The 12,177-nt window shown below is 30.8% G+C and overlaps 2 protein-coding genes across 4 annotated transcripts in view; one reads left to right on the top strand and one right to left on the bottom strand.

Moving 5' to 3' along the window:
* Position 1: 1 nt before the first annotated feature.
* LOC106077925 (ankyrin repeat, bromo and BTB domain-containing protein DDB_G0293800-like) lies at positions 2-10,884 on the top strand. 3 transcript variants are annotated; one of them, XM_056036576.1, is made up of 10 exons: positions 2-102; positions 1,033-1,289; positions 2,208-2,332; positions 3,996-4,161; positions 4,909-5,007; positions 5,891-6,030; positions 7,932-8,157; positions 9,055-9,100; positions 9,279-9,404; positions 9,922-10,884. In XM_056036576.1, the coding sequence occupies exons 2-10, from the start codon at positions 1,064-1,066 to the stop codon at positions 10,190-10,192; spliced, it is 1,425 nt and encodes a 474-aa protein (XP_055892551.1). In that variant the 5' UTR covers positions 2-102; positions 1,033-1,063; the 3' UTR covers positions 10,193-10,884. The 3 variants fall into 3 exon arrangements, with proteins under 3 accessions (XP_055892551.1, XP_013094089.2, XP_055892552.1); XM_013238635.2 differs by having other exon boundaries at positions 42-240; XM_056036577.1 differs by having other exon boundaries at positions 53-147.
* A 413-nt stretch (positions 10,885-11,297) lies between these two features.
* LOC106077917 (protein virilizer homolog) overlaps positions 11,298-12,177 on the bottom strand; it is a 35,003-nt gene continuing 34,123 nt past the window's right edge. Inside the window, exon 40 of the mRNA XM_056036573.1 lies at positions 11,298-11,901. Coding sequence (XP_055892548.1) covers positions 11,832-11,901 — 70 coding nt within the window. The 3' untranslated portion in view covers positions 11,298-11,831. The remainder of the gene's footprint in view (positions 11,902-12,177) is intronic.

The following is a 12,177-nucleotide window of genomic DNA, read 5'->3' as shown; positions in this document are numbered from 1 at the left end:
TTTTTTTTACTGCTGCAACAAAACTACTTCCTTAGCAGCATAAACACAATTTAAAAAAATGGATGTTTACCATAACTTGTTCATATCTCACTGATGACTGATGTTGTAGAACAATATCTGAATCTATACTATATAATTAGATCTAATGTAGATCTAGAAGCTAAATTTTGATACTTCAAACGGATAGCGATCCAATCCCGTTAACTCAAATGTTTTAATATATTAGTATCATGATGAATAGTAATTTTGTTTAAATTAATAGATCTAGAATAAGTTGAATAACTGAATAATAATTATAAGTCTTATAAGATAATAAGTATAATAAGTCTATAAGTATAAGTCATATCTAAGTCTAAGAATACTCAACTCAATACTAATTATAATAAGTCAATAAGAATATAATTAATTAATAATTATTCAATTGTTGTAATTTATTTTAATTTATTAAAACGTATTAATCTAATCATAACAGACCAAGATCTATATTATTCTATAGTATATAGTCCTCTACTCTAGATTCTAAAATTCTAGAGGCTTAAGTTCCTAGTATATAATATTATATTGAATGTAAGATTACTAAGTAAGGCTTAGACTAAGGTGTAGCCTTATATGTATGTCCCATATAAAAATCAAATCCATTTGACCAATCTTGATAAAACTTGGCGTAAATGTTCCTTATATCATGGGGGAGACTGGTAGTCTATGTTTAATGTCCCTCTCACAACCAGAGATCCTAAACAAAATATTTTAAAATAATGAAATAGATAACCTGTTTTACTGTATTTTATATTTGAAATGAATGTGTCGGCTAAGCGGGTCAACCGATTTTCACAATCTACTTTTATTTTCATGGCAATATTTTTAAAAATGTTATGGGAACATTCATCATGTTTGACATAGCTCTAAATTCTATCCACTATATCAGTATTACCCAAACTAAGGCCTGCAGTCTACAGCCTAGGTCATATGGTGATAGTATATATATATATCTGAGTAATTAAAAGTTTAAATTGAATGTTTGTTCTTTTGTAGGCATCTAAATTAGATTTGATTTATTAAAACAATGAGTAAATTAAAAAGCTCACAAAATAGAAAAGGAAAAGAAAATAAAGTGAAATACAAAAGGAGGCCTGATGCTTATAAAGTGAATGTTTTACTTGATATTACTGATGAAAAATTTGTGCTGAATGACATTCACAATGATATGACTGTGACTCAACTGAAAGATGAAGTAGAAGTAGCTACTGGAATACCTGTGTCACTGCAAAGACTCTGTTATCTAGATGAAGGTTAGAATTTCATGCATTGACATTTAGAGTTCTCAATGTTTAAATAGATAATTAATTTAAGTTTTTGTTTTACTTTTAATAAAATCCACTATAGCCAGCAGTGAACATTGCGCCAGCTGCCATATCTTTTTTAGTTCATTTTAGGAGCTTATTATTTAATTGATTATGAAAGAAGAAAAAAAGCAGAAGTTAATGCACTGTGTTTTGAAGTCTGATTTCCAATATACCATAATTGCATATGAGTACATGCTTTATTTTGAATTTAATTGATAGACAATTTACTTGGTGACTATACTGGTAGATTTTGATGATATAAAAACTGGCTCAATTATAATACTAATGAATTTACACTTGTTTGTTCCTTTTTTTTTTCATTTTTAATATTTCACTTTTTTTTTAGAACAACTATAGCAGTTTACTTTTTTTTAATGCTTACTAGGGCTAATGTGCTAGGAATATTTGTCTGAGACAGAATATGATATGTAAAAAAAAAACAAAAAAACTCTCCTAATACTTTATAAAATTACAGACACATACAATACTCACATTTTAAGAATGTACCTACTAACATTTTTTTTAATAAGTTGGATGACATTGTTCACTAGTGTTTAATGCTAAAAACAAAAGTCATAATTTTAAAAAAATTAACCCTTATAAAGATGTTTTGTTTTGTATATTTTGCATTTCTAAAATGAAAATAACTTTTTGTGATTTGGCTTTAATTGTTTCATATGTGTTATACAAATTTCAATTTAATTAAATTGTTCTATTTCAATGGTACCTATGACCTTACCTGGTTCTTTTATTAGCAATTATTAATTTTAATTAGAAATGTACATTTTGTATGACCTTTATAAGCCACATGGAATATACACAATTCTAATTTTAACTTACATTCATATTTTGCTTTTCAACTAGGTGAACTTCAAGATCAAACTGATATTAGAAGCAATGACTTTGTTCCCAACTGTACTTTGAAGTTGAAAGTCTGGCCTATGTACAGGGAGCTGGTGGAGGCAGTTGTTGCTAATGATATTGATTGGGTAACCCATTGGTTTATTTAGATTTATTTCTTTAAAATTACTTCCTTCATTACTAATGATATTATAGAGGAGCCTACATAGTTTATTGGAGCATGGTGGCTGAATGGTTAAGCGCTTGACTTCCGAACCTGGGGTCCTGGGTTCGAATTTCAGTGAAGACTGTGATTTTGAATTTCAGGATTTTTAGGGTGCTCCTAAGTCCACCCAATTATAATGGGTACCTGACTTTAGTTGGGGAAAAGTAAAGGTGGTTGGTAATTGTGCTGGCCACATGATACTCTTTTCGTTAACCTTTGGCCAAAGAACAGATAACCTTAACATCATCTGCCTTATAAATCTCAGGGTCTGAAAAGGGAACTTTACTTTTTTTAACTACATAGTTTATTGGTTGCAGCTTTATAATTCTATGACTATTCCATATTTTGGTTATGTTTATGGTTAGACCCATTCTAGCTGAATAGTCAGGAACAATGCTTATCTTTTCCTGCATCTGCTGTTGTGTGTAAAAAAGAAGAGCCAAGTCATCTGCAAAGTCGAGGTTGTCTAGCTGTTTCCACAGTGTCCATTGTATACCGTTCCGCTTCTGGTCTGTTGCTGTCTTCATGACCCAATCTATGGCTAGTAGAAGGGAGATAGTAAACAGCCTTGTCTCACTCCTGTGCTATTCTGCAAGTCATCCCCTCATATGACTTCTTGAAGATATTTGTAATTTTTTCAGGCACTCCATAGTGTCTCAAAAGTCTCCAGAGGGTCAGTCTGTCCACGCTGTCAAATGCCTTCTCATAGTCTATAAAACTGACGTAGAGAGGGGAGTTCCATTCCATGGATGGTTCCAAAATTATGCGTAGTGTCGCTATCTGATCTGTGCATAATTTCTCCTTTCGAAAGCCGGTTTGTTGGTCACACATGTGGATCTACAGCATCTTTTATTCAGTTTAGCAGAATGCGGTTAAACAATTTTCCTGGAATGGACAGTAGTGTTATTCCTCAATAGTTGGAGCAGGAACTCTGGTGGCAATGTGATCTTTGAGGCAATTTATGCAAAGGTCATCTGTTGCTGTAGCTCATGGTTAACAAGTGTGTCATATGGCCAACACAATGACCAACTACTTTAATATTTCTCCAACTTATGTAAGTTACCCATTAGTGTTGGGTGTACTCAGAGGCACCCTAAAAATCTCTTAATTTAAAACCTCAGCTTTCACCAAGACTCCTCAGTTCATAAACCAAGTGTTTTACAACTCAGCCTTATGATTGTGAATTTTTTTTTCTATCAAGGTTTATAACTTTGATTCTAGTTAGGTGCTTCCAAACTAGCACCCCAATGTCATACTTTTTATAGATAGGCAATTTTTTTTTTATGAAAACCTAATAAGTAAAGAGTAGCATAGTCCAGATGGAAACAATGTGTCAGAAGATGGTTTTTATTAAGTGCTTTGTAAATGACTAATTATTTATACATTTTTGCTTCATATTTAACTAAAACATTTTTTACTTGCAAAAACATCAGTAAAAAAAATATTTAACTTATATTAACCATAATTTATTTTTAAGACATTATTTATTCAAGGCTATGATAAATATTATTATATATTTATTGCATCAAAAAATCTATAAAATACCTATTAACTGTATATAAACCTATAAATATTTAAATTTCTAGGTTTTTCGGTTGGGTGTCACTGAATCATCAGACTATCACACTCCCACTAGTGACTATATGTCTAAAAAATCAAGGAAGCTATGGCTTGAAGAAAGAGCCTTTATTGCACTCTGCATTGCTGCTCACAGAGGATATGAAGAGATGACTGTAAAACTTATTGAAAATGGTAATGAGTTCAAAGTGATAACTAATATCCAATTTCAATTCTTTATTTGTCTAAACTAAGTAAATAAACAACTACAATCACACATCGTACTGTCTTAAACTAGTGGGTGAAAAAAGAGATTTTTCTTTGATCCCTTTAAAGATTAACTTTTTTGCTTTTGGCTATTTTAACTCTTTCCCTCCCAATGGACGATGTCAACGTTGATTTGACCTCATTAAACCAAATTGATTTTTGAATTTATAAATTTTAATATGTGTTGCATAAAAAGAGCATGCATTCCCCTATAATTCAATACCAAATATAATATTTCCTGATAAACAAAACAAACCAAGTTATTGAAGTTTAATCTTAACAGAGTAGTGAAATACAAATGATCAAAATGAATAGTTCTATCGGAACCAGGAAAATAATTACAGAGAGAAAGAGTTAAAATTGTACATGCTTAATGTGGATGTAAGAATGCAAGTAGATTTGTTAGATCTTGGCTACTAAACAGATATTTTTAATATTTGATTATAAGATGTCTCTAAGTCTACATGATTGTATTATCTATTAAATCATTATAGTTGATGAAAGCAAATTAAAGACTTTTTGTTTTCAAAGGAATATTCTGTGCTTTAATGTTACAATGGGCTAAAGTATTAGTAACCATAAAGTTTTAAATTTAACTAGAACTTTATATTTGAGCCTATATTTTTAAATCTGTCAAGAGCAGATATTTCCAAATTTATTTGATCTATCATTTAGGAGCTAAAGTCAACATGACAACACCAACAGGAAAGACACCTCTGCATTTAGCTGCTGCCAAAAGTAATGGGGAGATCATCAATGTACTGCTTCATAGTGGTGAGTTGTTAACTAAATGTCTACTTTTTTTGTTTTTTTAATGAAATATGAATTCCATGCTTTAAAAGAATAAGGAATAAGATAATAGAAGAAAACAAACAAGTTTATCATACTACAAGTCAACATTTTGACTGGCTAACAAAAGGAGCACTTAATACTGTTTAAATGACACATCCTAGGGTGGCCAATTGACATAGTAGGCCTGAACACTGACCTCTGACTTGGCAACGAGCTATTGGACTCTACCAACCTCAGGTTGTCACGTACAGTTTGGAATTTGCTCTAACACACTGTTGAATTTTGATTTATTAGTCAAAAGGATACTGCAGAGTTAACATGCAAAGAGGGCCAAAAGAAAAAAAGCTAACATGTAACATGAAGTACTGGACCAGCCTGCCTTATATTATAGTGGACTGGAAGAACTTTGGTTACGCACAAAATGACAATATTTCTACAATGTCAGTTAAAGATAAAATTATGACTATATTTTAATTCACTTTAAATAGCTAGAATAGTCTCCCAAAGTCAAGGATGAAAGTAGTACACTTGGAATAGTTTATTTATGTTTATGTAGCCATTTATATATAGTTTGCTATATTTTCCTTCTGGAAAGAACAAACCTTCTTTTTGTTAATAAAAATTTTTAAAGTAAATTTGTATAGTCTTTATTTAAGACATAGCCATATGTGTCCAATTCAACTTGTTTTGTTAACTGTGAAACTTGTTATTCAATTGTAATACATTCAGTTATTTATTTAAAGTATTTTGATTAATTTGTAGTTCAATATTGTTTTTCATTCTTTAATTTTTTTTAACTGTTAAAAATGTACACAACATATAATACTCATCAGTATCATATACTTTTAAAACATTTTGATCCTAGGAGTGGATGTCCATACAGAAGACAAAAATGGTAATACAGCTTTAACGATTGCTGAAAGATTTGGAAGCAAAGTTTGTGCAAGAAATCTTTTTCAGTTTCAATGGCAACAAAGAGCTAAAAAGTCGAAACCATCGCCACAAGTAAATCTTAATGTTTTTGTCTCTTAACTCTTTCTCTCCTAACTGACGATACCAGCATCGATTCCACCAGAATGTGGTAAATAGTTACGGAAAGAAAGAGTTAATATTTATTGCAAGCTAATTGAAATAAAATAATACTGGAAACAGCATTAAATAAAATCCTAGCAATGACAATTTACATTTTTGTTTGCATAATGTTTTTGTTATTATACTTACTAAAAAATAACATAAATTTTTATTCTATAGATCAAAGAGTTCTAGCTCTAACTAGGGCTCTAATCTAGGTCCTTCTATTAGATCTTAAGCCTAGCTGTAACATATCATCTACAGTCTAAGCTTAGGAGGTTTGGTAGCTGAGTGATTATATAAGTGCTTGACTTCTAAACTGGAGGGTCCCAGGTTCAAATCCTGGTGAAGACTGGGATTTTTAATTTCAGGATCTTTAGAGCACCTCTGAGTTCACCCAGCTCTAATGGATACCTGACTTTAGTTGGGGAAAAGTTAGGTGGTTGGTCATTGTGCTGGCCACATGACACACTTGTTAACTGTGGGCCACAGAGACAGGTGAAAGAGGAACCTTACTTTATAAGGCTTTGGAGGCCTATTATTTAATACCATTAGTCAGATACCAGTACACAGCATTATTGTCATCTAAAATTATTAAAAATTACATCTGCCAAAATGCTATCAAAATTAAGGCAGTTATATAAGAATGAAGAAGAGAATATATTTTATTACAAGAACTTTATGTGACTCTGTATTTAATTGTAGTGAATAATGTACTAACTTGTTAACATAACCTTCCCACATATACACTGGAAAGTTGGGTGGCATGTAAAGGCAGACTTGAAATGCTTTTATTTTATTCCCTAGTTTTTGATCAGCTGTTGTATAATATAAACAGTGATGATTTGCTAAATGATTTTCTTAACAAATAAGTATTTGTTACACCATAACTTAGCTTCTATCATCTTCAAAGTGACCTCATTCTGTAACTATATTATTGGCAAAAGAAACAGTGCAAAAGCAGTATTTGTGAAAGAAGTAATATGAATATTAGTTTACAGCATTAACTTTTAAACACAAATTGTGAAAATAGTAAATATAAACACACCTGGGATATTTTCCACTAAAATTTAGAGTAACAAAAATATGTTTAGAATGTATATGAATGTTTAAAATATTTATATTATGACCTCTTACAGCTGTGGAGCAACTATGGTTTCTCTCAAAGAAAAAAGATGAAAGTTATAGATAGAACAATTTTAACCCAATTAGCAGTTCTCCACTCAGCTAATGTGTCCAAAGGATCAGCAGATACCCAATACAGTTTTGAACCAATGGCATAACATGTTCTACCAGGATGTTGCACTTATGCTCAGGGTCACAAGCTCCTGATTTTTCTCAGGAGGTTCTGTGGCTGAGTGGTAAAGCGCTTGGCTTCCAAACAGAGGTCTGGGGCTTGAATCCTGGTGAAGACTGGGATTATGAATTTTGAGATTTTCTGGTGCCTCTGAGTCCACCCAGCTCTAATGGGTACCTGACATTAGTTGGGAAAAGTAAAGGCGGTTGGTCATTGTTCTGGACACATAACATCCTCATTAACCCTAGGTCACAGAAACAGATGACCTTTACATCATCTGCCCTATAGACCACAAGGTCTGAAAGGGGAACTTTACTACTTTAACTTTTGACTCTCAAAGCCTTTTCCATATTTGGGTAGCCAATAAATATACAAGGCAGCAAAGGTTTGAATTCAGATTTTCCCTATCCTTGGTGGGTAGCCAAAGCTAACAGCCTCTCCTGCCCAAAATAAATATATTTATGATGTTTAAAACATAGATGGATAATGAAGTAAAAGTATGCATGTTTTAGAATCCTTGTTTCTACTTTTGGTTCAGGTGCCATTGTTTGCTCATCAATACCATGATTCCAGTTTTCCTGTCTGGAAGAGAGGCAAATCAGCCCAGATTTATGTATCTACCATATTAAAGCCTGGGGAGTATGAAGGTACTGCACTCAGTGCTCCCAGAAGTGGTCGACATCCTTCTCTGATTCACAAACAGATCAGAGATGCAACGTTTTTCAGTGACTCCCAAGACAGTGGCTTGGACCATGGTACAGAAGGTATGTCTAAAACAAAAATGCAGTTGTTCTAGAGTTAATGATTGTTGTCTCTGTGATTGAGTTATACACAGGAACAAAGCTGACTTTAAAAAAAAAGGAATGATTCTAATGTAAAGAATCCCTCCATACCCACATATTGTAAAAGGCATGCTATATCCTATCTTAACTTTGCTGATCAAATTTTAATTAAGTAATGTACTTTTTTTTTCTTATTTTGATTTGTACCACTAGAACCAGGGCTTTTTTGTGATGGTATGCAACAGGTACAGCATACTGGCACCTTTTTGAAAAAATTATTAATTTTTAGTAGTTAAAAGTTAGGCACTCAACTACTGAGTACTGGCACCTAATCACTGAGTACCGGCACCTATTTTTTTTTTTACAAAAAGCACTGACTAGAACAATGTTTAAACCAATTAGCTGCTATGCAGTATTAACAGTTTACTATTAAAGCCAAAGAATTGCCCACTCTTAACATTTTGGGTTCCAAACAAATCATATCTAGTGTATAAGCTAATTAAGAAATTAGATGTAGACTGTAGATGGTCATCATGTTTTCAAATTTTTTTATGGACACACACCATCTTATTTTCACTAGTGTGATATGGTGTTGCCATTATTGTTATTATTAATATTATTTTATGTTGTTTATTTTGTATTATTATTTAGGTAGTTGGTTCATTGAATAAAAATAGCAAATGTATATTTTATCTGAATTCCAATATATTATAGTAAGATTGTATATAAAATACTAATTTTTCTTTGTTGATATGAATGTCACAACTGAAATATAAGCTACTGGGTTAATGTAGAGAATTAGTACTCAGAATTAAGAAAAGGAATTAATTAAATCTTTAATTTGTGTATATTTTACATTTCTTTTTGTCTCTATTACAGAAGTTGGAAATCTTCCAATTATAAATAAAGATAAGAAAAAACAAAAGTAAGATATGCATTCCTTTGTTTTACTTTTACAAACAGAAACACTTTTTTTTTTCAAAGTAAAAAATATGAATGTTGAGATTTCACTAATCAGAATTTTTTATCTCATTTATTTCTAAATCATGGCAAAGCTTTAAAGTACTATCTATTTGTTTATGTCTCTCTACACTTCCTACTAGTCTCAAGAAGCCATTGTCATATGAAGAGTGGATTGGAAAACAAAAAGAAATTGAAAGGAAAAAAATTCTTGAAAAAAAGATAAAGGAAGAAGAAGAGGCAAAAAGAAAGCAGGAAGAGGAGGAAAAGTAAGGCACTTTTTTTTTTACATTAGTATTACATTTCAGATTAAATGTCTTTTTATTTAGAATATTGAAGTTTTATACAGTAATTTTGTTGATACTTTTACATTGTAAAGAAACTTAGCATTAATGGTCATTTACAAAATCACTGAATTTAATTCTAAGGTTTAAAAAAAATAATGTTTTTTTTTATAATGCATAAATTGTAAGAGAAATTTACTCATGGATAATAAAGTTGATTATTATTATTATACCACAATATCTAAAAGTAGGTGTTACTAAAATGCATTAAGTCATTTGTTGTTTTTTTTTGTTTAAAAAAAAATTGTAGTAAAGTGTATGTTTGGAAAAAAAAAAGAATGAAAAACTATAAACATTCATAAATATTAAATTTGAACTCTTTACCTTTACTAAGCCCTTACAATTATAAATTGCTTACAAAATATTACTTCTGTGTTGTTAATTTGATCTTATTGTATGAATGATTGGTTTTCCATAAAAGGAAGCTTTTTTTTTCTATCAGGAAGAAAGAAGAGATAGAAAAACTTAGCTATGAGCAATGGCTGTTTGACAGAGAGCAGGAGAAATTGGAGAAATCTCCTCGGCTGCTGTCTAAAAGCCAATCGTTTGCCCAGGACACTTTTTCCAGCCTTCCAGTTCACCAAGATGGAGCATTCAGGGTTTACCTGCGCAGTTTAGGCAAGTCAAGAACTGGAGTTAACTATGAGGATTGGTTGAATGAAAAGGAAAGAGAAATTAATGAGCTAGTTAAAAAGCTTCATACCAATGGATGAACTATTTTTACTTTGCTGCTACCTTTACGTTTTTGCATAAAATAAATATTTTATTGTATATAGAGCTTTGATGGAGAAATTAGAAAAAAAAAAGTTACACAATTCTATATTAGGCATCTTGACAATAGTTTCTATGTAAGTCTGAAGATTATATGATAATTCTTTATGAATATCAATAGATTTCTTAATATTTTAATGTAATAATTCTTAAGGAACATTAATTTAAACATAAATATCCTGTGTTTTTTACCAGTTTTTCCACATATTCTGCTTAGATAGCTATGTCAACTTCTGTACCACTCTGTGAGTTGGCTTCAAATATCAATAAATATCACATATGCTTAAAGAAGTTGAAAATCTAGTTTATTTTTAGTGTGATCTTTAGACATCAATTATAGTTCTTAATAATAATTGTATCTTTGTAAGGGAAAAGCTCTGACACTGTAAATTTTTAGAGAAAAACTGTTCTGGAACTTCAGTCTTTCTAAAATAAATATGGTGTTATTACCCTTAGGTAAAGTGGTCATTTCATAGTTCCTCATGGGTTTTATGAAAAACAAATGTTTATCAAGCTTTATTTATAATGTAACATAATGATATGTGCATATTGTATAAATAACCTTGCCTTGTGTTATATATTTATGTATGGATTTATAATTTATATGTTCCAAATAAAGATGGATCAACTAACATCTAATAGGAGTACCTTTGTATTTTCTATTGTATAAAAAATGTTTTTTTAAAAGTAAGACTGCTTTATTGATCCTTATAAGGACTCTTATTAGAAACAATGAGTTAGGTTGATACAGTTTGACAAAGTAAAGAATAAATTAGTTTTTGTAACATTCGGTTCTAGCTTTAATAAGCAGAAGTTGCCCACTTTCTCAATGACTTAAGGTAGTTATAATGGAGCGGTGACCATTGTCTTCTAAGAAGACGCTACATTAGCTATACTACCAAATTTTAAACAATCTTTTTTTTTTAAAAGCTGTTTCAACTTTCTAACAAAAACATATTTCATTTAAATCTCAAAAGTTTCTCAAAATAAAAAAAATACAGTTAATAATAAATGCAAGCTGAAAAGAAATAAATCAAAAGGCTTCAATTATTTTGTAAAATATTTATTTGTTATAAAAAAAAACAACATGTAATATGTTTAACACACCATATCATCTACACTATAAATCTTACAGTTCAACAATAGCATTTAGAGCATTCAGAATAAAAAAAACTTGACTGTGACATATGTCTACTTAATTACACAAACTTCAAATAGTTTTATAAATTATAAGAAAAGATGCTCACATATTGTGACACAATCTGAGACTCCAGCTTCTGAAGATTCTTGATCCCAGAAAAAAAAATCTTAGTAACATCAGTTTAATCACGGACTCCCAGTCTTCAATATTATTTCATACAAAGCTGAGCATACTTCAAGAAAATCTCAATTTTCAACTATACCAAAAGTTTTTTATTTACAAATTTAGCTTCCTTTATGTTGGCAATATATTTAATGCATGTAAATTCAGTAAACAATGTAACAGCTAGAAGTCTCTCAACAAAACCAGATCAACTTGCACTTATTCACCTAATTACACATACTATGTACACACACAAACACAATGATAGAACTCTGTCTTTATTTGGTGAATGAACGCACATGTCTACCACCATCACGTCTGCCACGAAAACCTCCCCCTGCAAACCGTCTGAAATAAAATCATAATTAGAAGATAAATTTTTAAATTCTTTAGTCATCGATGTCTAGTAATGAAAGGTTCATTATATTTAAATCAATAAGTTGGCTGGTTTAATGTCTTCCCTAGTGCTATTAGAGCATGGAATGGGTTGCCTGAGTCAGCCAGAAAAGCAAAATGACTTGGCAGATTTTAAGTCATTGATTAACATGCATGACTACATTGACTTAGGGACATAATCATCTTCTTTTTTGAAGTAATGTCTGCATTTTATAAGATAAAATACAC

The sequence above is a fragment of the Biomphalaria glabrata genome, chromosome 7, assembly GCF_947242115.1.
Source record: "Biomphalaria glabrata chromosome 7, xgBioGlab47.1, whole genome shotgun sequence".
NCBI classification, from domain to species: Eukaryota; Metazoa; Mollusca; class Gastropoda; family Planorbidae; genus Biomphalaria; species Biomphalaria glabrata.
Note: the sequence above shows the minus strand (reverse complement) of the source record. Positions and strands in the feature narration are given on the sequence as shown.